The 26,500-nt window shown below is 40.2% G+C and overlaps 1 protein-coding gene across 1 annotated transcript in view; it reads left to right on the forward strand.

The window, feature by feature from the left end:
- Window positions 1–251: 251 nt before the first annotated feature.
- Window positions 252–26,500, forward strand: part of kcnj19a (potassium inwardly rectifying channel subfamily J member 19a) — a 66,058-nt gene continuing 39,809 nt past the window's right edge. The window contains exon 1 of the mRNA XM_063037831.1: window positions 252–917. Within this exon, the coding sequence (XP_062893901.1) occupies window positions 252–917 (666 nt within the window). The remainder of the gene's footprint in view (window positions 918–26,500) is intronic.

Consider the following 26,500-nt stretch of genomic DNA (forward strand, 5'->3'; position numbering starts at 1 on the left):
CACAAAAGCAGCTGAATCGAGGAGAGTCCCCACTTCTCTTCGTTGTCGAGAGACATTAAACTCCCTAGCAACGGGGAAACATCTTTTAAAGTAAAAATCCTAAGCTACCTAGCAACTAAACAATGTTATTTAGTGCCTTTCCAACTTCCAGATTTGAAAGGAGACCTGTGTCAATACACAAAGACTGAGGCTGCTTCAAGGATAAAACGACACTGGACAAGGATTAATGGTACCAGTCTAGTGCTGAAAGGATGTCTGCACTCCGTCGAAAATTCGGTGAAGACTATCAAGTTGTCAATACTTCCAGGGGTTCTACCTACAACGCTCCCATAAAAAAGAAAAGACAAAGGTTTGTTGACAAGAATGGTCGTTGTAACGTACAGCATGGGAACTTAGGCGGAGAGACAAGTAGGTATATTTCTGATCTGTTCACTACTTTAGTGGATCTGAAGTGGAGATGGAACCTTCTAATTTTCATTCTGACTTACACAATAGCCTGGCTGGTGATGGCTTCAATGTGGTGGATCATAGCCTACATCCGTGGAGACATAGATCAAACCCATGGGGAGAACTACACTCCATGTGTGGCCAATGTCTACAATTTTCCATCAGCTTTTCTTTTCTTCATAGAAACAGAAGCCACTATTGGTTATGGCTTCAGATACATCACTGAAAAATGCCCGGAGGGTATCATCCTCTTCTTGTTCCAGTCTTTGCTTGGCTCCATTGTGGATGCCTTTTTGATCGGGTGTATGTTCATCAAAATGTCCCAGCCAAAGAAAAGGGCAGAGACTTTGATGTTCAGCCACAGCGCAGTCATCTCTCAGCGTGACGGCAAAATGTGCCTGATGTTTCGAGTAGGGAACCTTAGAAACAGCCATATGGTCTCTGCTCAGATGAGATGCAAAGTGATAAAGGTAAGCGCTGTCAAATATTAACAAATTTGCCCATAATAGTCTCCTAAATGTGTTTAAGTCAAACCAGGCACTCTAACTAGATTTGTCTCTGTAGATAATTAGTTATACTGTACTGGTTCATTTAAAACAAACCTGTTTTATTGCAAGATATTGTTGCCTTCAGTAGTGGAGATTGTTGAAAATTTAATTTGAAAGCATTTAAGCTCAAACAAGAGAAATATTGTTCCCAAGACAATTCAGCAATGGAGGAGTTAATAAAGTCAGTGTGGGCACAATAAGTAAATCTAACACTTGTGCTTCTTCCTGCATAGACTCCATCAGAATATGTTCAAATACAACAAGTATTTGAATATCTGGATTGATAGTGAAATGATAAGGCAGTAGACTACAATTACTATTGCCATCAATAACACCCCAGTAGCTCATTTGTTAACAGTTTTTTGTTCCTGCTATGGTGTGTGCAATAGTAATATTTCATATCGAGAATTTTACACTGCTGTGCACTAAACATTGTCAATACATAATTTTAATCATTATTTAAATTAAAGCACTGCCCAAAATAAAATCCCAGCAACTGAAATGTGAGTGAGAGATATCTTCATTTCCAAGTCAAATACAAGAGCTATTGGGACATACACTCAATAGCTACTTTTCGGGGTACCTTTTGTGCCTAATGAAGTGGCCACTGAGTGTATGTTCGTGGTCTTCTGCTGCTGTAGCCCATCCACTTCAAGGTTTGACCTGTTGTGTGTTCAGAGACCCTCTTCTACACACCATTGTTGTAACGAGTGGTTATTTGAGTTACTGTCACCTTCCTGTCAGCTTGACCCAGTCTGACCATTTTCCTCTGACCTCTCTCATTAACAAGGTGCTTTTGTCCACAGAACTGCCACTCACTGGATGTTTTTTTGTTTTTCGCACCATTCTCTGTAAACTCCAGAGACTGTTGTGTGTGAAAATCTCAGGAAATTAGCAGTTTCTGAGATACTCGCACCACCCCGTCTAGCACCAACAGTCATTCCACAGTCAAAGTCTCCCCCATTCTGACCACAACTGAACCCCTTAACCATGTCTGCATGTTCTTTTTCATTGAAATGCTGCCACGTGATTGGCTGATTAGATATTTGCATTAACGGGCAGGTGTACCTAAAAAAGTGGCCACTAAGTGTATCTTTGGCCAGTAACTTGACCATGACTGCTGGGAACTCCAGTGCCTGCTAGCAGGTGTTAGTTAGGGGCAATGGGAGTAGGGTGGCACTGAGGGATGCCACAATGAGGGGTAGGTTACCTCTCCTAGTGATAACTCCAAACAAGGGAGACATGGGAAATGTTTGGGGAACTGGGCCAGTTGAGTAGCCTGGCTAATCAACATGTAAAACCCACATAAGTGTGCACTCATGTTGCAGCATCTGATCACTCGAAAGGCCTTGAGAGTCTAAAATGCAATCGGTATTGTAAAGTAACACGCTAGGAAATGGATGCATTGCAAGTTCCTACACACAGTAATGAGGAAAACCACCATTTGAGGTAATGTTGGTAGCTTTATTTGAGAAACAAATGTTGATTACGCAATTAGAGAATTTTCCTAATCATTGTACAGGGTTTTATATATCCAGCTGAAATGGATGGACCAAACATTGGAATTGGTTTATTATTGTCGTATGTACCAAGATAGAGTGAAAAGCTTGTCTTGCAAATTGTTCATACAGATCAGATCATTATACAGTACATTTTATTGCACCATATAACAGATAGTACTTCCACCAACACAAAGGTTTTTGGAACTTAGCAGGTCAGGCAACATCTGTGGCAGGGTTTCCCAAACTTTTTTATGCCATAGACCAATGCCATTAAGCCTGGGATCTGTGGACCCCAGGCTGGGAACACCTGATCTATGGAGTGGAGAAAACAGTTGATGTTTCGGCCCTTTGGGTCTCAGCCCAGAATGTCTGCTGTTTACTCTCCTCCCTCCATAGATGCTGCCCAACTTGCTGAGTTCCTCCAGCATTTTGTTTGTGTTGCTTGGTACTTCCACCAATGCAACTTGACTTCAGAGCTGCTCTGAAACATCAGTTGAAATAAACCTACAACCACTCATCTCAGAAGACAAGAGTACAACCACTAAATCAAGGCTGATACATAGCACCAGAATTGGGTGTATCACTGATGACCACACAGCTAAATAGAGGCAGCAGTAGCAGGAACAGCTGACATGTGGATGTCCACCACACCACATAAGCACAATCACTTATCTCATGTATGGGGCAGATGGAAGCTCTGCATTGTACTCATGGTTGAGAGGGCTGCTGACCTCTGTTAGGGCTGTTGTGGAAATCTGGTGGAATCAGTACAACTTCTGGGCCACAAAATTCAAAATAATATTTGACTGATACAAAAACAGAAAATGCTGGAAAAACTCAACAGGTTATGCAGGATGTGTGGATAGAAAACAGTCAATATTTTGGGTCTGCGACCTTTTACCAGCTACCAATTCTGATGTTGGGCCGCAGACTTGAAATGTTGACTGTCTTTTTTCTACAAACGCTGCCTGATCTACTGAGTTTTTTCCAGTATTTTCTGTTTTTTTTAAAATTTCCAGCATCTGCATTTTAAAAAAAATTCATTTATACTTGGCTGATCTCTTCCCTCAGAACCGTGAGCAAGTCCTATTTTCTATTGCTCAAAGGCATAAATATATTTACTGCACTTGTAGAGAAAATTGAGCACCTTACAGTCTCCAAATCAAGTTATAAGGGAAGAAGGCTTATAAGTAATTATTGTGTCAGTAATTTAATTAAAGTTTCAAATATTAGCTAATGTAAAAACGTTATGTTAAGAAAGTGACAAAAACAAGTTAGGAGACAGGAGGTAAGCATGTTAAAAGAACACAAGACAAAAGGAATAGGCCACCAGACCCCTGAAGCCTGCAATCTAATCCTGCCTCAGCTATCCTGGTCTCAACTCCTCTTCTGTGCCAGTTCCCCATGACCTTTCATATATTTGGCAGTTTTCATCAAAAGCATCCCTAATAATCTGTCCTCCACCACCCTCAGAGACAGGGAATTCATTGTCATTTGAGAGAAGAAATTTCAACAAACCTAATTTTTGAAGGACCAGCCCTTTATTTTGTAGCTATGTCCCTTTTTTTGACTCCCCCTTACTGTGTGACAGAAATACAGAATAGCTCCTAAACCTAAATGAAGATGATAATGAATAGCAAATAACAAATAAATATTCGATTAGTGTTTGCATTACACTGTCAATATAATAGAATGTAACATGATTAGCATGATAATTATATGTCTAAACAAACAGAATCCAAAAAAGCAAAGACTAATAAAAATGTTTTTGCAACTTTCTGTCGGCATTTCTAGTTTCAATTTGTTATAAATCATTTTATAATAAAATGTGTATGATTTTGAAATATATTTGTTAAATCAGTTTTATGGCAAGATGTGCAGCTAATTTGATGTGTACCATGTTGCAGAGGGCATAAAAATAGTTTCATGTCTCAATTCACTTTTATGAATGAAAAGCTTCAAAACTAATGCCAGCACAAAATATGTATTAATCATTGATCTAAAATTAAATTATGCAGATCTCTATATAAGCATAAAATAGCATCTACAAAAGTAGTTATATGTTGTTTTTGATTTATTTTGTGACATTCTTGTAATCTATTTTAGAATTTTTAACAAAACACTTAGGATTTTTAACTAAAATGTTTTACTTTGAACAATTTTACTGTATCTGTAAGACTGATACACTCACATTTAAAACTTTTTCTGTGCCAAATTATTTACATACATAAAATGAATCATTGCCATAAGACTTTGAAATAAAGCTGATCAAAATTGTTGAAAGCCATTCCTCATTGTTTGTTCATGGACACATTGCTATTTCTATCAAATTTGTTTTTGAACAATTAAAGGTAATGTTAGGTCAAGATGGAAAACTTAGTCTATGGTAACAATTGCAATAAGATTCATGTTCAGTTACCTCTGAATTGACACTGTAATTTCACCTACAAGATACTAAGCTTTTTATTGGCAAGGTAATGTAACCTATTTAACCTTTTCAAAGCTTACATTGACATTTCTGGCTACTAATCAAAAATGGCATTTCCTATTACTTTCTTATTGCCTCATGAACTGAACCATTTCCACTTCTCCATATTTACTTTCCAATTGTGCATTGTAATCTTCTGTGCTGAAAAAAATATAAACTGGGTAAGAATTTATTTCTTAGAATCTGTTTCCAAGTATACAATACATCAAGAAAACAGTGATTTCAAACTAACATCCATTCTGCTTTTCAAATAAAAGCATTGTCCATAAATCATAAACCTGTCCCTTTATTTTCAATTAGTAATATCATGTTGGGGGGCAGTTCTTCAAAGGAGCATAAATATTAAATCTGGAATAGGCCTTTCTCTCCCCCTTGTGCTACTCTGTGATTCAATAACATCATGGCTGATCTTCTATCTCAGTGCCAATTTCCTGTTCTAACCAAATAATACTTGATTCCCTTAATATCTTAAAATCTATCAAACCTGCCTGGTTACATCAGGGTCTGATGAGGCAATTTGAATGTACAGGAATATAGGAATCTGCAGAAAGTAGTGGACACTGCCCAATACATCACATGCACATCCCTACTCACCATCAGTAGTATCTACAGGAAATGTTGCTTTCAGAATGCAACATCTATCATCAAAGATCCACTCTATATAGGCCATGCCATCCACTCGCAGCTACCATTGGGCAGGAGGTACAGAAGTCCCTCACCACAAGGTTCAAAAACAAATACTTCCCTTGAATCATTTGTTCCTTGAACCATTTGTTTCTTGAACACCCATCAGTACAGTTTAGCAACTCTCTGAGCACTTTCACAACATTGCACTAAAATGGACATCATTCTTTTTGTTCTAATTATGTTTCTTGTAAAAAAAAATCATGTACTTATGCTTTTTCTTGTAAATGCTGCTTACATGATGCTATGTGTCAATGCTGTTGCTGCAAGTAAGCTTTTTATTACACCTGTGTGCACATATATTTGTGCATATGACAATAAACTCATCAAACTCTGCCTTGAAGATCTCAATGGAGTGACGGACCCTCCACAGCCTGCTGACATAGTGAATTTTGCACCCGCAGAGCTGACTTCTCAGCTCTGATTTGAATGGACAACCCTTTATTTAAGACTGTGACCATTTATTCCAGGCATTTCCAAACAGAAGAAACATCAATTCCCAAGCTACCCTGTCAATGGTACTTTGATCTCTCTTGCACGTTCAGAAATATTCTATTTCATGCCAAATTTAGGGATAGTTTATTTACTCAATTTTTAGGATGTGAATGTTGCTGGGAAGGCTAACATCAAATGGCCATCTCAAATTTACTTTAAAAAGAAAGATGTGGTGCATTGCCTCCTTGAATTGCTGAAGTCCTTTTGGTAAAGGCTGTTGGGTAGGAAGTTTTGGAATTTAGACTGAATGACAATGAAGGACAGGCAATGGACAGTACTGTGCAGAAGTCTTAGGCACATACTGCATATGTAGATGTCTAGGGTGCCGAAGACTTTTGCACAGTACTGCCGTAATTTTATGTATTGCACTGCACTGCTGCCACAAAAAAAAATAATTTCATGACATATGTGAGGAATGATAAACCTGAATCAGATATGGGTCTCTGTTGTAGACTGAGAGTGGGAAGGGGACAGGGGGAGGGGAATCATGGTTGGGAAAAGGGGAAGGGAGAGTATAGGGAGGGGAAGCATCAGAGACATTCTGTAGTGATCAATAAACCAATTGTTTGGAATCAAATGACCTTGTCTGGTGTCTCAGGGCTGGGCACGTCTGCACCCATGCCACGCCCCTTGGCCTGGCAGTTCTTCTCCGCCACGTGTCCCACACCACTCCCGCGGAGCTCCGCCCTCACAATGCCTAACATCCTTTGCTCCTGCCAGATTTACAAACTTGCTCTCCGCTCTACATTGACAAATACTACATATATGTGCCTAAGACCTCTGCACAGTACTGTACTTCCAAGTCAGGATACAGTGTGTGGTGGCTTGGAGGGGGGAGTTGATTCAAGGTGCTCTTCTAACTATTTGAAATGATTTGCTGAAATGACCTTTCTTAGTACTATTTGGAGTGCGCATCACAGTAAAGTAATTGAAAAAAGACTTTTTTTCTAAATCTGTTATTTCCTAATTGTGACACAGAATAATACCAGACAAAAATTGTCTCCTAACACACAAGAATTTACGATTATTTATAACACACACGTGAGCATATTCTCCATTTGCCTCAATGAATGCAGCTACAACACTCAAACTTGATGCTATCCAGGAGACAGAAGCTGAGAGGAATTCAGTTTTAATTGTCAGTTCAAAATACATGAAGGGGTATTGGCTGTGAATGTTTCATTCCTTGAGCTCATGGAACTTTAGGTGTTTAGTTGACTGCTAACCAAAGGCAAATTGCTCCCCAAGACTTTTACTGTATATGTACTTATGAAGAGCTCAGGGCTTCCTTTAAACATTTCAAAGCCAATGAAGTGTAATCATTGTTGTAATGCAGTCAGACACAGCTTACCAATGTGTGAACTTAAAGGTCTGTGAAGCAGAAATTATATTAATGATCCTTTAACATAGGTAAGAGGCAAAAATTGACCAGAACTTTGAACTCCATAATATCAATATCACTGAATTAGTTCCACCTGACGTCGTCTCAGATGAACAACTCAGCAAGTTTAAACTTTATTTTGTCCCAATTACTGATGTATAGCTGTTGCTATAAGATGCAATTGCAATGACCAGAGGATGCCCAACAGATGTCGGAGTGGACTTTGCTCATGTTGCTTTTCAGGTCTCCTAGACAACCACTGAAATGAAATGTTTGGTCCCTTAGCTGTGCAAACAAAGGATGCAGGTCTGTTTATGGCTTGATCTACCACAGCGGACAGGCAGAGTAGGAGATGGAGCTGCTCTGCCAGGGATGTTCCATGATTCCACAGTTCTCACAGCCAGTTCTTTTGCAGTACGCACATTGATGCTCTGTCCTGAAGGACTGAGACTAATGAGACAAGTGCATTCAATATTATCTCCTCACCAAGTAAGCGTGGCAGCAAGCCTAAATAATATAAGGCTCAACTTTGAACTGGAGTCCACTTCAGACACAAACTCTTCTTAATTTGGTCCGGCCACATTTGGCATGTTTTCTGCTTTCCTCATTACAGTAAGGAGATGGAGTCATTGGAGAGGGTGCAGAAGAATTTCATTTGGATGTTGTAAGGATGAGAAAGTATCAGCACAAGGAGAACTTGGACAAACTTCGATCATTTTCTCTGGAGAATTGGAGGCTGTGAGGAGACCTGACAGAGAGGCAAAGATCGGTCGTTTTTCCCAAGGTAGAAATATCAAATAAAAGGTGACATAGCTTTAAGATGGGGACAGAGGTTTGAAGGAGTGGGAGTACTATTTTTTCACACACAGTGGATGTGCTGCCAGTGGTAATGGTAGAAGCTGATATGAGGCATTTAAACAGACACAGAAACATGCTGGAGGTGGAGGGATATAAGGCAGGTACAAGCAGATAGGATGAGTTTTACTTGACATCATGGTTGACACAGCCATCATGGGCTGACTGGTCTGTTCTATGTTACATGTTCGAATTAGTGTTGAAAATACTCTGCCTGAAGAATAATTAGCAGTTTGTTTAGCATTGTTCTCCTGATGTTGGCCTTGCATGCTGTCTAGCTACATTCCCTTAACATTCAGTGATATTAATATTATAGAGTTCAAAGTTCAAAAAGTACGAAGTACCAAAGTACATATATGTCACCATATACAACCCTGAGATTCATTTTCTTGCCAGCATACTCAATAAATCCAATAACCAACTGGGTGGACAATAAAATGCAAAAAGAAAAAAAATAGTACTAATAGCTAAATATGCAATAAATATTGAGAACATGAGATGAAGAATCCTTGAAAGTGAGTCCATAGGTTGTGGGAACTGTTCAGTGACGGGCCAAGTGAGGTTATCCCCTTTGATTCAGGAGCCTGATGATTGAGGGGTAATAACTGTTCTTGAACCTAGCGGTGTGAGTCCTGAGGTTCTTGTACCGCCTTCCTGAAGGCAGCAGTGAGAATAGAGCATAGCCCTGGGTGCTGGCTGTCCCGGATGATGAACAACATGGTGGTCAAGACTGATTAGAAACTCAGCTAGGCCCTCTGCATTAATACCATGTAGGTCAAAGGCTGGCACACTACCCTGAGTGACTCAGCTCCTGAAACCTGTAACCTTTCAACTATTTACAAGGCACAAGACAGGTGTATGCTGAAATTTTCTCCATTTGCCTGTTTTTCAATCAAAGTCAACACGGTATTTATTGTCATATGAACAAGTACATGTATGCAGGGGTATAATGAAAAAATTACTTGCAGCAGCATCACAGAAACATAGCATCAGAGACAGAAAATTCAACAAGAAAACATAAATTAATATAAACACAAAAAGAAAAACATAACGTAACAACATTGGTTGTTCGTCCATCGTTGACGTCGATGAGGACATCGACACCATTATGATGGTGTCAAGACTAGCGCGCGATTTGGATTTAAGTGAGGGAGAGTTGCGCAGCGTCAGCCTCACTCTCTCTTCCCAATTCCCATCTGCATCCAGTGGCAAGACAGAGTCTAGATGGCTGGAGATGGGACGTCTTCTGTGTCTAATCCTGCTCTACACGTTCCACGACACTTGCAGAGACCGCCTTCTTGACCGTTGGACCTTCCATAGGTCTCGTCCGCTCAATCCGCCGGAGTCTGTCTTCACATGCTGGAATAGACATCTCCCTATCTCACCGAGGGTTTGAGACCCGTCAGCTACCCTCTCCTGGTTTAGCCAGCTTGGCGAAGCCATTGCCCGGGGTGTGGCCGCTGTCGTATGCAAACAGCTATGGGGAGCCACAGGTGAGAGCTGAGTGTCAGGTACGGACCAAAGGTGGACTAACCGCCTTGAAAAGGATGTGACATGTTCCCCCACCAGAGGTGCTACCCCTCCCTGACACCCCATACACCCCAACATAACAACATAACAACATAAATTACACAAAACTATACAAAAATGAACACAATTAGAACAAAAAAAAGAAAGCAAAGTCCATTGCGGTGCAAAATGGTGATAGTGATGCTATACTGAGGTGGTGATTAGGTTTGTGGAGAGTTGTTAAGTAGCTGTTCCTGAACTTAGTGTTGTGGGGCTTCAGGCTTCTGTACCTCCTGCCCAATGGTAGCTATAAACTATTTCAGTCCAAGCCAGGTACTCAAGAAATTTGATTTCATCCAGGACTAAACAGCTGACTTGATTGCCACCCATCCATAACTGGGATTGAGAGTGCAATGTGCACCATCTGAATAAAGTCTGCTGTTACTTAGCTGGAGTACTCTTACAGCAGCTCCCAGATCCACAATCTACACTGCAGTACATCATCGGGAAGGACAAAGGCTTCAGGAGCATGGGAGTAGCACTACCTAGAAGTTTCCCTACAAGCTGCGCAGCATTGTGACTTGAAAATATATTGCCAGTTCTTCATTGTCACTGCACCCTAAATCCTGGAACTCCCTTGCCTTCACCAGAATTCGTTATTTTTATAAATGATCTGGACGAGAATGTACACAGTACGATTTGTAAGTTTGCAGATGATATTATAATCGTAAACAGTGAAAAACGATATCAAAAATTACAGAGGGTCGCGATCAATTAGGTAAGTGGGCTGAAGGTTGACAAATAGCTTTCAGTTAAGCTAAGTGCAAGGTGTTGCATCTTGGGAAGTCAAACCAAGGTAGGACTTGTACAGCAAATGACTAGACCCTGAAGAGCGTTGTGGAACAGAGGGACCTAGGAATACTGCTACATAGTTCACTGAAAGTGGTCTCACAGGTCAACAGGGTGGTGAGGAAGGCATTTGGTTTGGTGACATCAAGTATCGGAGTAGTCGTACAGGACGTTGGTGAAGCTGCATTTACAGGATTGTGTACAGTTTTGGTCACCTAGTTCAATAGAGTGATACAAAAAGTACTGGAGGGGAGGGTGCTGAGGTTGAATGCACTGTTGCAAATGATGAAGACTGACTCTCGCGCTGTATTCTGGGGTTTAGGACCTATAAGTGCCACCCAGTAGTAATTGTACACATCCTGGAGCTGTTGAGTTCTGTGTGTCAAAAATTCTTCACACACCAGTGGAATGGAAACATGAACATTACAGAATAATCTTCGTCTGTCTGTCACATCTTCTACTGCAATGCTGAAGAGCAGGGAAAATCTCCTGGGTTTAGTGTTTCTGTTCTGTGTGTTTGATAAGTTGAGTATTTCAATCTTGTCTGATTTTCTTGCCTTACCGCTATATGTAGGACAAGCAAATCATGCTGAATAGCAAAGAACAGAGAACACAGGGTGGTAAAAGATAACCTGCTTAATGGGTTTAGATATGCTACTGGAATGTTTTATAATGAAGTTTTCGATCCCGTATCCTGAGAAAATAATGCTCTCCTGGGTTTACATCCAAGAGCCTGCAGTGGCTCAGTAAGTACCATATTCCTTCTGTCAGAATGTTATAGATTCAAGTTCTGCTCTAGACTTTTTTTTGTCAAGAACATTGGACTGACATCCCAGAGAAGTACTGAAGGAGTGCCACACTATTTATTGGGAATCCTGCCTTTTGAATTGGATGTTAATTAGGGACACTGTCTATTCTCTCACAGGAATATAAGAATTCTCATACCTCCATTTTAAAAGAAGCACAGAACTAATCGCAGGTGACCAAATCAATAAACACTTCTAATATTTAATTAATTCTGATCGTTATCACTTTGCTGTTTGTGGGAGCTTTCTGTGCTCAGTTTAACTTCCACATCAGTGACATTACTACAGTATCTGACACTTCACAATGACTTCACTGGCTATGTGACACATTAGGCCTTTCTGAAAAAAGGTGCTGCTTGGGCAAATCTTCAATGGATATGGAGAAGGTCCAAGTTGTAAAGGAGTATCTCCTTTATATACTATACTTATTTCATTGTATATACTATACTTACATTGTATATTGTATAACATAAATATTATTAAACATTATACCCAAGGCACAGACTGTGCAAGGCATCCGCTGAAAATATCCAGAAAATAGTAGCAGGGTGCAAGATGCAGGCAGGGACAGCATACACTGAACAGCACAACCAACTGGCTCCAACAAATCCTGGGAACAACGTCTGAGATCTTGGTCCAGAAGTGCGAATTACTAGGAACACCAAGGATACTGCATCAAACCCTCAAGCTCCCTGGCCTCTGGTAGAGGACCCGATATGCACACCACCCACAAGGGGTGAGAGAAAAAAAAATATATAGATATACACAACGGAAGAAACTGTGTGAAATAAAAACTTAACATTTGTGGTCAGTACATTCAGCAGTACAATCTTAAAGGAGATAAAAAACACAAACAGCATTTCCACTCGCATGACTTCCTGAGGTGATACCCCTTTCATTGTTTGAGGGATTTCCCCACCCATCTCTGCTCCTCCACATGCTGTAGAGGAAGAGGCCTGCACTGTAGTCCTTCCCACAAAGCCTTAACATTGGCTGCAGTGAGCTTCATTGCGTCCCTCAGCACGTACTCCTGCAGCCTGGACTGTGCCAGTCAGCACCATTCCCTTACAGACATTTCGCTGTGCTGAAAGACCAACAAGTTTTGAGCAGAGCAAAGGGTGTCCTTCACCAAGCTGATCATCGTTCAGCAGCACTTGATGTCTCTGAGTGTGTTTTCCATGGAATAGTCCGTAGATCAGAGAGTCCTCTGAAACACAGTTGCTGGGGATTGAACTGGGACGTGCACCCTAGCATCCTTCTCCACACCCTCTCAGCAAATCCATGTTCGGCAATGAGGTGGGTGACTATCTCTTTCCCACCGCCGCCTTTCTAAGGGCAGTGTACGTTGTGGGTGATAAGTCGCTAGTGTTCTGGTTGTCTTGACAGTTTCTGAGTCAAAAAATCAGCTATCTTTGCACAAGAGAAAACCTTCCCAGATCCTCCTGCCACCCACTTACGGAAAAAGTCACCAACAGTAGCCAATTAACCTATAAATCTGCATGTAAACGGGACACAGGAGGAAACAGGAGCACAAGGGAACATATATGTAGATGCAGGGAATCATGCAGCCAGGCAGCACCAGGAGTCAAGATCAAATCCAGGCTGCTGGAGTTGTGCTACACTCACCAGCTCTCAAAGGCTTCCACAGCAAAGCATCTCCTGAATGCCATTTCTCAAAGGTTAAGGGCAGTAGACCATGTGCACGTTCCCATCCTTTTCCAAAGCAATACCCTGACATGGAAGTACAATCACTAGACCATAGACCATAAGAACATAAGACATAAGAGCAGAATTAGACCAGTCTGCTCCACCATTTGATCATGGTTGATTTATTTTCCCTCTCAACACTATTCTCCTGCCTTCTCTCCGTATCCTTTGCTGATCATACTAATCAAGAACCTATCAATCTCTGCTTCAAATATACCCAATGACTTGGCTTCCACAGCCGTCTGTGGCAATGGATTCCACAGATTCTCCACCCTCTGGCGAAAGGAATTTCTCTTTATTTCTGTTCTTGTATTCTGAGGCCCTTTCCCCTGATCCCACTAAGAAAACATCCTTTCCACGTCCACTTTATATAGGCCTTTCAATATTTGGTAGGTGTCAATGAGATCCCCCCCACCCCACCACATCATTCTTCTATAATACTGGGCAAAATCCTCGAGGCTCCGACCAGAAACTACCAGGAGGAAGTGCCTCCTTTACAAAGACAGGAAATGATTAAGAATGAAAATCACTACCCTTTCTCCAGGTACAAAAGAGAAGGACAATAAATTCCGGCTTTTCCAATGATTTTTATGTTGAAATGAATAAAAGGTTGTCAATCTAGGAACAACAGCATGTGGCATCCAGTTTTCATATTCTGAAGACAAAAGAGGTTGCAGATGCTGCAATCTGAAGCCACACACAAAAAGTTGGAGGATCTTAGTAGATTAGGCAGCAGCTATGGAGCAAAATGGACAGTTGGCTTTTCAGGTCGAGGTACTTCACCTTAAATCCAGATAAAGATTCTCAACCAAAATGTCAACTGTTCATTTCCTTCTATAGATGTTGCCTGATGTACTGAGTTCCTTCAGTTTTTGTATGTAAAAGTGTTTTTCCTGTGCGTCCCGCTTTTTGCTTCATTAATGGGAGCTTTTGGTGAGACTGAATTTAGAGTATTGTGTGCAGTTCTGGTCATCTACCTACAGGAAAGATATGAATAAGCTTGGATGAGTGCAGAGAAAATTTATAAGGATGCTCCTGAAGCTTAAGGTTGAATAGGTTCGGACTTCATTCCCTGGAGCGTAGGAGAATGAGGAGAGTTCTTATAGAGATATACAAAATTATGAGTGGTATAGACAGGGCAAACACATGCAGGCGTTTTTCCTTGAAATTGGGTGACAATAGAACTAGAGGTCATAGATTTAGGGTGAAAGGTGAAGTATTTAAGGGGATACTGAGGGAGAACTTCTTCACTTAGAGGACAATGCTAGTGTGGATTGAGTACTCGCATGGTAATGTTGGAAAGATGAGAGTGTCTGATTCCAATGGAAGTGATGGATGCAGGTCCAATTGCAACATCTAACAGAAGTTTCGATAGACACATGGATGAGAGGGTTATGGAGGGTTATGATCTGGGTGTGGGTAAATGGGACTGGGAAGAAAGATAGGTCGGCATGGACTAGATGAGCTGAAGTGCCTGTCTCTGTGTTGTAGTGCTCTGTGACTCTATATTAGCTTGTGATATACAAGTGACATGACATAACACTTACTTAATTTAGAATATTTTCTCCATTCATCCACTGATAACAAAGGAATTGCTCTTTTATTGTTCACATACGTGCTGATAGAAGTTTCACTGAAATCTCTTACTTTTTAAGGGTTAGGTCTTCTCTGTGATTTGTTCAGCAGGTCTGTGTAGAACAATCATTTAGTAGCTATTGCAACAAAGACTTTTTCAGATCTGAGCTCAAATGCTAATACTTCTGTTTTTATTGCTTGCACTATGAAACAATACATTGTTCATACTTTGACACCTATGATAGCATTACCTGAAAGAGGAAAAAGCCTCAGATTGACTGCTATTTGACAGTGCACTACAGAAGCGACTTCGATGTCTTTGGAGTTTGTATGATCTATAGTAGAATGTACTTTATGATGTCCCATTGGAATCAGACACTCTCATCTTTCCAACATTACCAAGTGTGTACTCATTTTTCTTGCCTTTGCATCCACACTGCCACATGAACCAAGAGCCAAGGAAGTGGATAAATCATTTTCTCTTAGTATTCTGCTGGTGCCACTCTGAGACCAGTTGTCAGAGGATGTGACAAGGATTTATTTAGATCTTTTTAACAGTTTTACTTGATCTTTTCTTGGCTTTAACTTGCTGTTTAGTATTACTGCCTCTAAGCCAGAAATTCCTGGGTCCAAGGTAAACCCTAGAGACTTGAACACAAGAAAAAATTAGATTGATGCTGCAGAGAATTACGGCGAGGGAGTCGCAATATTAGGGTGCCTCCTTTCAGATGAAACATTAAACCAAGCATGCTCCCACAAGTCAATGCAAAAATATTTCAGGGAAACAGCAGAAGAACCAGCCCTAATGTTCTGGCTAATAATTATCCTTCAGTTATTATAATTAAAACTAATTATCTGGTCATTAAATCTAGCTATTCACTGGTTTTATCCACTTCCTACCTTATCATAGTCACTGTACTTCAGGAAATAATTGAATGATTGTAGAAGGCTGAGAAATATGTAAGGTAGAGTAAATGCCTGTAATTCAACCTGAGAATTTTTGATTCTTGTGGTTGTTATAAGAACTGGATGTCATTGAAATGTTTTGCTTTTACAAAGCTGTCATTGCTTCTTTTGCTTATATTTTAGAAAAAAATATAAAAGGTAAAATGCAAGAAAGTCTGACCAAAAATTGCATTAGGTTATATTTCTGTATCCCTAACAGCTGCTTCAAACAAGTGTCGTGTCATTTGCATCTATTAATGAGGAAACTAATGCTCGTTTCCAATCCTCACGTACAGTAGAAATAGGCTTTGATACAGCTGTTCAAACAACTCTTCAAATAGGTTTTACAGCAGCTATTAACTAAATAGAGCATAGCATAATGCAGGAGCAACACACACAAAATGCTGGAAGAACTCAACGGGTCAGGCAGCATCTATGGAAAGGAAAAAATGAGCTGATGTTTTGGGCTGAAACCCTTCACCAAGACTGGAAAGGAAGAGTGGATGAAGGCAGAATAAGATGTTGGGGAGAGGGGAAGAGAACAAGTTTGGAAGTGATGGGTGAGACCAGGTAAGAGGGTAGGTAGGTGGATGGGGAAATTAAAAGCTGGGAGGTGATAGGTGGAAAAGGTATAGCGCTGAAGAAGGAGGAAGCTGATAGGAGGGAGAGTGGACCATGGGAGAAAGGGAGACAACACAGGAACAGGCCCTTCATCTATGATGTTTATGCTGACCATGATGAGTCGAGGGACCAGATCAAAATTACATGAAGTGTACTTGCTGTGCAAAGAGCAAGAGAATTTCTGTGATCTCCCAATCACATTTGCTGAGGACTTCTGTCTGGAGATAAGGTTTTGGATAGCAATCATTTGGACGGCATTGGAGAGGATTGTGATTGGAGGAGGGTGAGATGAACCAGGTTTTATATGAGATTAGGTGAAGCTCTCCTTCTGATGGTCTCCCCACCTGAAGTCCCTGCTTCAGACTCCGATTTATTTATCACATGTACATTGAAACATAGAGATGAAACATGTTGTTTGCTTTAACAACCAACAAGGTCGTGCTGACGCAGCCTGCAAGTGTCACCACACATTCTGATACCAACATAGCATGCCCATAATGTTCATCAGAACAACACAAGCAACAATAAGAAAAAAACAAAACAAGACACCAACAGCAAAACAAACTCACACATATAGAGATCTTCAACCTCAAGACAGGCCACTTCTGGGCCTCTAATCCCTGGCTCTGGATTCTCAAATTCACAGATACCAGGCCTCCAACTTCAGTCTCCTCCCCGGGGCTTGACATTTAGGTTTTGACTTCTGGACTCACATAGACCTCTGACCCCAGTGACCTGGGCCTTCGTGATTCCTTTGGTCTCCACCTTTGGTCTTTGACCTTCAGCCTTCTAACTCCAGACTCACCATGCTCTGAACTTTGACCTTCTGCTTTGTCCTCAGGACTTCGTCGACGACCGGATATCAACCCCCAGGACTCGCCGATCAGTAGTTTGAACTTTGGGCCTTGACTGCCAGACTCTCCCGGGCTTTGTTTGACTGATGAACAACCAATGACCAGGTTGTCACACATTTCAGCTGAAGAATGTTTTTGGATTCGCCCAACCTCAAGCAGCTGCTCTCTCATTTAATCTGTTGGGGCAAAAAGCTAGTGAGGGTGGACGTGCAGATGTAAGATGAAAGCATCGCTTAACGCCCTAGTAAACATGACATCAGTCAGCAATTGCAAATGTATTGACCTTTTACAGATATTCCCTATAGCAGTCTGCAAAGCATAGAAAATGAAAGCTTCAGTGACTTTGACTGCAAACAGGCTTGCTGTGGCAAGCTGATTGCAGGCTCACTGCAGGCAAAGATACAACTCTGTGAGAGCCCTCTTGCAGGCACATAGTTCCCTTACGTGGTAATCATGAGAGTCCAATAACCCAACCTAGGCCTGACAGGACATGATTTTAGATAAAGCTTTAGGTTTCAGCTTGGTTGGGTCAGTCTGGTTCGGTACACTCTTCAGGACAGGATCAATTATGTATCGATTTGATCGATAGCAAAGTGAGTGTGGCACAGAAAGTCTGTGATTTCACTTTCCTAAAAAAATGCATCTGGACTGATATGGCTATGGTAAAGATTATTAGTGTGCAGCTCAGACTGAACATTGGCAGGTTAGGTTAAATTTCATATCTGAGCAGACATTGACAAAATTGCCGGAAAAAAACTAATGTTGTGTTCAGTCTGTGCGATCCTACATTTATGAGCTCTGTTGGGTCAGAAAGTGTTTCTTTGAGAGCCTCTCATTTTATTTGTTTTCAGTTGTGTTTCCCTTTATCATCTGCTGACTTTCCTGTTTTGGGCAGCTCTGGCTGGGACGGAATTGTTAGAAGGACCCCATGGAGTACAAAGTGCCCACTTAATTCAGGAAATCCTGTAACAACCACGTGCAAAGAAATAATCTGTAAAAAATGCATCACATCTGCCCAAACCTATTTTGTCTTTAATCTGAGAGTAAGTGTCATTTCACTTTAATGTTAATCATGGCCCAGTTATTAGCAATCTTATATATGAGTTAAATGCTTGTATTTCAAGCTGTGCTCCAGAAATATGTACAGAAGAACATATCAATAAATACTTGCAATTTGATGGATGTTTATGGACTTAAAACCTATATCTTAAGCATATTTCTCTCTCCACAGATGCTGCCCAACCTGCTAAGTATTCTCTGTCCACCAGAGAAAGCAGGATCTCCCAGTAGCCACACATTTTAATTCCACATCCCATTCCCATTCTGATATGTCTATCCATGGTCTCCTCTACTGTCAAGATGAAGCCACACTCAGGTTGGAGGAACAACACCTTATATTCCGTCTGGGTAGCCTCCAACCTGATGGCAGGAACATTGACTTCTCTAACTTCCATTAATGCCCATCCTCCCGTTCTTACCTCATCCCTTATTTATTTATTTGTTTGTTCGTTTGTTTATTTAATTAATTATTTATTATTATTTATTATTTTTTTCCTTTTTCTCTTTTCTCTCTCTCTGTCCTTCTCACAATAACTCTTTGCCTGCTCTCCATCTTCCTCTGGCACTTCCCTCCCCCTTTCTTTCTTCCTAGGCCTCCTGTCCCATGACCCTCTCCCTTCTCCAGCTTTGTATCCCTTTTACCAATCAGCTTTCCAGCTCTTAGATCTATCGCTCCCCCTCCTGTCTTCTCCTATCATTTCAGATCTCCCCCTCTCCCTCCCACTTTCAAATCTCTCACTATCTCTTCTTTCAGTTAGTCCTGACAAAGGGTCTCGGCCCGAAACGTCAACTGTGCTTCTACCTATGGATGCTGTCTGGCCTGCTGCGTTCCACCAGCATTTTGTGTGTGTTGCTGCTAAGTATTTAAAATGTTTAATTCTTTATTTCCAGTACTTATAACTTTTTGATTTTCAGTTCAGATTGATACTTCAAGTGAGATTAAAGGAAGGTTGCATTGATAAATGTGCCATTTACCCTATTACACAGAAAGCCTAATTTTCAGCGGGTCACAAAAAATCCAGGTGCCAGATTGAGCAGCTGAGGGCTTATTTTTATTCATCATATACAAATTACACCTTAGTCAAAATCATAGAAACAGATTATCTAGTCAAGATCTATCTATGGGAGCTTCCACTGCACAAACTTGTTACTATATGTTCTAACTTATAACAGTGACAATTTCTCAACACTGCCATTGGCTCTAAAAAAGCTTTTAGATTATCTAAAATATGAAAGCTACTATAGAAATGGAAGGTTTTCATTTTCTACATTGTTGGAATTAACAGCCTCCTAATCCATGTCCCTAGACCCAAAGGATATTAGAAATTATGTGTTAAAGGAGGAAAGTCCTTGCATTTAACTTACTGATTTTAAAGTGCATAGTTACATGAACAAAATGAAGTCGCTGAGGATTTCAGTGTAAAGAAATATTTTATTTCAGAGTTCAATGAGACAAGGGCTATTTTTAGGGCTTTTTTTTGCAGAATATTTGCCAAGATCATTCCCCATGTAATAGTTCTTTTGGAGTATCATTGGTCACTCCTGGGATAATCAGGTCTTCGCAAATCAATGCTGGATTGAGAGGCTTCTCATGTAAGTCCGCCTCAGCTTTCAACCTTCCAAAGTCTGCAGCATTGCAAGAATGCCCCAGGCTCTCTGATGTTGCTCTCAATCCCTCAGGTAGCTCAAAATAAAAACATGCCTTTAACTCTTTTGTTCACTGCCCCAACCTCACCATCCAATGATCCCATGGGGTCACCTATATTAACCCCACTCTTCAGTCCCTACCAATAATTACCTCCAACTGTCCTCCTACCAGGGATCCAGGCCCTTGTAGTTCTAACCCTGCCTCTCTCAGCTCAATGAACATTCATAACAGGGAACCCTTAACCAAAAAATTGCTGCATTGCCTTTCTTGCACACCTACTTGGGTACGTAAGGAAGTCTCGACTATATTTGATTGAGGAATTGCATTCTCAGCTTTTTGGACAATCTCCCTGTAAGTGCAAGATACCCCCAACCAGTGTAAAGATGATTAATTACCCTGTCAATCAGTTCTGGAGACAACACTGCTGTAAATTTACTGAGATTGATTTCATGCATCTACTTTATATGTAGCTGCTCACTGCATTTTTTCTGAAGGAAATTTAAGCATGTTAATGGGTGAAATTGCAGCAATTTCTTTCATGTAGCAGTTTCTTTCTTTAAATAGACTACTTTCTGAGTGAACTATGAACATAGAACATAGAACATTACAGCACAGTACAGGCCTTTCAGCCCACGATGTTGTGCCAATCTTTTAGCCAACTCTAAGATCAATCGAAACCTTCCCTCCCACATAGCCCTCCATTTTCTATCATCCACGTGCCTATCTAAGAGTTTGTTAAATGCTCTTGGTAGAACGTTCCACACACCCACCACTCTCTGCGTAAAAAAAATTCCCCTTGACATCCCCCCATTCTTTCCTCCAATCACCTTAAATTTATGCGTGCTTCTGCCACGGGAACAAACCTCTGGCTGTCCATTCAGTCTGTGCCTCTTATCATCTTATACACCTCTGTCAAGTCACCTCCCATCCTCCTTCGATCCAATGAGAAAAGCCCTAGCCCGCTCAAGCTATCTTCCTGAAATATGTCCTCAGACCTAGCCATATCTTGGTAAACCTCCTTTGTACGCCCTCTAAAGCTTTCACATCCTTCATATAATGAAGCAACCAGAATTGAACACAATACTCCAAGCGTGGTCTAGCTAGAGTTTTGTAGAACTGCAACATTAACTCACAGTTAATTTGCTTTGTTTACAGTATGATTTGTTTACTGTGGTTCAGACACCAGTTCTCAGTGGCTAATGGTGTTTCAAATAAGCACCAGCCTTATCTTTTATCACTGGAAATGAGATGCTGCTGATAATTCTTTTGAACACTGAAGGACTTCTTGAAAATAAACTCCTGTTCACTGTTAAAATTAACTTTTACTTTACTTTTGCCTCTTGCCCTTGTTTGAAGTTTAAACAAGACTGTGTAGACATGAAAATGGCACTGTTTATTGGGTCAAAATGAGACAAATAAACAGATTCTAATACGGTCTTATGTAATGAACTGAAACATTCAGCACCAGGCAGCAGAATGCATTTTGACTTATTTGGTAACTATAGTTATTTTGTTGAAGGTATTTCGACTGCTTCATTAAATTTGAGACCGTGAATACGTAAATCGAATACCTGCATATCCATTACAGATTCCAAGTTAGAATATTATAACTTAGAACAAGATCTACTTTGCAATGAAATAATTCAAAATCAGAGTTAGACTGAATATCACTGGCATATGTCGTGAAATTTGTTGTTTTGCAGCAGCATTACATTGCAAAACATAATAATAAAAAGATATAAATTATAATAAGGTAAATTACAATAGGGTGCCTAAAACTTTTGCACAGTACTGTGTTTGTCAACATGGAGCAGAGAGCGAGTTTGTAACTCTGGCGGGAGTAAAGGATGTTGAGAATGGTGAGGGTGGAGTGTGCCAGGTGACAGAGAAGGAGGGCCAGGGCCAGCAGAATACGAATCTCCTGATTTGTCCACAGATTTTGGTTTGTGTATGCTCAGTGCGTTCTCGAAGGCGCCCACTCATCCACACAGGTCTTGATGAAGTTGGTGACAACTGTGGCGTATTCATTATGCTGTTGATGATTACGATGATGTTTAACTTCATAAATTTGGTAACAAAATCCTTATTCACACAGTAAACAATATACATTTGATGGCAGGGCTCTTAACAGTGTTGATGTACAGAGTGATCCTGGGGTCCAATTCCATGCCTGCCTGAAAGTGGCTGCACAAGTTGACAGTGTGATAAAGAAGGTGCTTGTCTTTATTAGCCAAGGTATGGAGTTTTAGAGTCATGAAGTTATGTTACAGCGTTATAAAACTCTGGTTAAACTGCATCTGGAGTATTGCCTGCATTTCTGGTTGCCGCATTATAGGAAAGATGTGGAGACTTTGTAAAGGGTGAAAATAAGGTTTGTTTATTTTTATTTATTTATTTAGTGATACTGAGTTGGCCCTTCGGCCCAATGAGCCACGCTGTCCCAGCAACCCCACGGCCCCAATTCACCCTAGCCTAATCATAGGACAATTTACAACAGCCAATTAACCTACCCAGTCTGTCTTTGGACTGTGGGAGGAAACCAGAGCACCTGGGGAAAACCCATGCATTGCAAGGGGAGGATGTACAGAGTCTCCTTACAGAACAGCGCTGGAATTGAACTCTGAACTCCGAATGCCCTGAGCTGTAACAGCATTACACTAATCACTATACTACCATGGTTCCTATGTTTTGCAGGATGCTGCTTAGATTAGAGGGCAAGTATTATGAGGAGGGTTTGGACAAGCTAAGGTTGTTTTCTCTAGAGCAATAGAGGCTGAGGGGAGATCTGAGAGAAATTCATAAGATTCTGAGGGGAAACAGACAGACAGATAGTACCATTTCCAGGTTTGAAATGTTTAATATTAGAGGGCAAACAGTTAAGATGAGAAGGGGCAAATTCAAAGGACATGTGCGTGGCAAGTTTTTATAGAGAGCGGTGGCCGCTTGGAGTGTGCTGCCAAATGTGGTAATGGAAGCAAATATGATAGGGACATTTAAAAATCTCTTAGATGCAAGAGAGATGCAGAGAATGCATGGATATGCATGAGTATGCTGAGAATGGAGGGATATAGTCTTGTTTAGGCAAAAGGGAATCGTTTTATAGGCTTTTAATTAGTTTGGCACAACATCATGGGCCAAAGGACCTGTTCCTGGGCTGCACTATTATGGTCTATTCTGTTTTTATTGCATGGTTTTCTTGTAGGGAATAAATTCCAGTTCATTAACAAAATGGCAGAAGGACATAAAATAAAACTTTAATCTCTGAATTTCAATCTTAACAGTGGTGTGCTGAAAGTAAGCAAGAGAGTTTTAATGAACTGATTTAAAGGTATAAATCAGGAAAATGTATTTAATTTAGCCATGGGTTTGAAGAGATGGGAGTTTTGCTGCATCTGTACAAAGCTCTGATTAGATCTTGTCTTGAGCACCTGCTGCAAATCTTCCTTCATTCATGTATGGATATGGAATATGCTGGAAATACTCAGCAGGACAGGTAACATCTGTGAAGAGAGGTGCAAAATAATGCTTTGGGTTGATGACCTTCCACCCTCTTTCATCTTGTGTTGACATTTCTCTTGTCACTTACTAATAATTACAACCCTCCCTTGTGTTCTCACCGCTCTGCCTCCCCAACCCTTTCTCTGCTAAAATTTGCTTTATCTCTGACAGCTCTCAATGCTGATGAAAGATTATCAACATGAAGTATTAACCTTACATCTCTTTCCACAGATGTTGGTTGACCTGCAAAACATTTCCGTTGTTTTCGGCTTTTAGTTAGATTCCAGGGATCTGCATTATTTTGATCTTTTCCTGGTTTTTATTAAATAGGCAGATTAGTGATGTTGGAATATGAACAATTAGTGTTAAGATGTAAGTCAGCCACGATTTATTTGTTGGAAGAAACAGGATGGAGGGGTAGTAATGAGGTAGGTAGTTGAATGAGTTATTCTAAAACTATTTCCTTTGAAAATATAAACAATTACTTTGGATTGGAAGTCAGTAAGTTAAACAACTCATTCATTAAAGCCCTAATGATAGTCCCATGGAGGTACCCACAAAGAAATAAAGTGAATTAAAATGAGTAACATCTTTAGTGGTGTTTGAGGTTTTTGGTCACTTTATGTGTTCGTTATCAACACATTTTCTAAAAAGGATGTTGACATGTGACTGCTATTCACTTTCTGGGGTTCAAAAGGCTCCTTTGCTAATCTCAGCTTTCTAGCACAGCAGCATGACCTTTCTAAAAGGCCAGAGTTGTTTTTCTCAAAGTTAAACTTCTAACCAATACTCCTTGCTCAGCTTTTTGTTGTAAGCAAAAACCAGTCTTCAGTTCTTAATGTAAATTACAAGCAGCAATCAGCTTGAAGTTAAAAGCACAGCTTTGCAAACAGCATTGTTGCAAAGCACAGGAAATGATGCTGGTTCACATCGGGGGGCAGGATACTAAGAAATATAGTTTACAAAATGAAAGGAGAATTCTTGTCTGCATTATCCAAACATAAGACAATGGGGTTACTTTGCACATCAAACATGATCACAGGCATAGCTATCTATCAATGGTTGGGATATTTGTGTACTCAGAGAGTCAGCCCTTACAACATTAATTTTAGGCATCTGGGATCTCTGTCCGTCAGAAGCTTTTAACCATCTGTGTGGATAACTTGGATCCAGCAAAGGCATCTGAGAAAGGTTACATGCAAATAATGTCAATTAGTAGCAAAGCAGTATTAATATTAGAAAGCATTGGGGATTGTCAGGACTGACAAGGAGAATAACAGAAAGACAGGGTGACAGAAAGAAAAACTAGAATTCATTCCTCAACCTTCAGTTCCTGTGATGTATGACTTGTTCCTCTGCAACTCATTGGTATGTTCTTTTAGTTCATAAGAGTTTAACCTGTGTTGGGAAATCCTTTTTAGTTTATAAATCTTTCGTAATTTGGAAATCCTTTCTAAATCAGAAAACCTCTGTGAGTGTTAACTGTGTGTTGAGAACTATCTGTCTAATTTAAAAGTGTATCATTAAAAATAACATAAACTGTGCTTAAACCACTTCATTAGCTGGAAGTATCTCCTCATTGGTATGGAGAGAGAAACACACCACTCAAGTGAAGGGTATTTGCAGCTAGATAGGGGAAGTAGCTAGTCCTCGAAAAAATATAACCTATCAACAGTGAAGGTACCTGTAGTTACCTACTGTGTATCTATTTACTACTATCAGATGGGGCTTAAAATCTTCCGTGGAGTTCAGGGTTTTTCAGACAGTGAACGAAATTCCATTACACCAAAACAAGTATCATAAGGTATCATAAGAAGTAAGTCACTTTTTGGGTTGTAACTAGCAAAGCCAGTCCTCCACTGGTGGTGGTGTTTGGAGGGTGGTAGTGGAGGCAGCAGACTGAGATATCCATGCCACAACTGCACTGTTTCCTACATCAAATCTGAAAAGGTTGTTCATAAACTTTCATTATTTATGATGTTGCTATTTTCAAATCTCTTTTGCATTTAAAATTAGAACACGTAGTTTCTTCCACTGTCAGCTTCTGGATGTCATTTTTATGAGGTCTGACCCTGGTTAGAGTTGATAGTGGGCTGCCTGATGAACCAGTTAGAGGGAGTTTGATGGAATTGAAAAAAATACTGGGCTCTTTCAGGTGGCAATGAAGATTAAACTCTATTTCTTAAAGCTAAGTCAGGTGGGTTTTTGACAATAAACTGACGGTTTTGTTGTCTTGGTGTCAATTTTACAAACACCAATGTTTCAAAACTGAATTCAAATTCTGACCCTTCCTTTGTGGGATTGGTTGTTGGGTTTCCAGTTCAATTACCTTCGTGATAAATTTGCATACACATGTCTGAGTTACAAGTCTGGTATCATAACCATCAGGTTATACTACCCCATTATCACCCTGCTTTATTAAGTAATTGTAGCTGTTTAACACTTGTGTATTCAATCAGGCCTCTACATTCCTATCCATTGGTTTTACAATACAAATAACATAATCACTACACTCCCACAACCAAAAGTTTTGATTGACAGTGAAAACTTATTTCATTTCTGAGTTCCTAACCAACTTTTGGGATTCCATCATGATACATTAAACATAAGTTACTACTTTCTCACAATCTTCATTCAATGCCTAATTGAACAGATTTATTATAAGTGCAATTAATGTCTTAAGGGGAACAATTTTTTAAGTCAAATTGAGATTATTGTCATGTGCCAGTATGGTGAGGAACAGGTACAATGATAAACTTGCAGCAACATCACAATCATGTAAGTATAGACTACACAAAGAATATAAACTATACATACAGTACTGTGCAAAACTCTTTGGTACATACATACATATGTATAGGCCTAAGAATTTTGCACAGTACTGTAGTAATTTTATGTATTGCACTGTACTGCTGCTGCTGCAAAAAAACAATTTTCATGACATATACGAATGACGATAATCCTGATTCTGATATGGGCCTTTATTGTGGACTGAGAATGGGAAGGGGACAGGGGAATCATGGCTGGAA

This window comes from Mobula hypostoma, chromosome X1 (genome assembly GCF_963921235.1).
Source record: "Mobula hypostoma chromosome X1, sMobHyp1.1, whole genome shotgun sequence".
NCBI lineage: Eukaryota > Metazoa > Chordata > Chondrichthyes > Myliobatiformes > Myliobatidae > Mobula > Mobula hypostoma.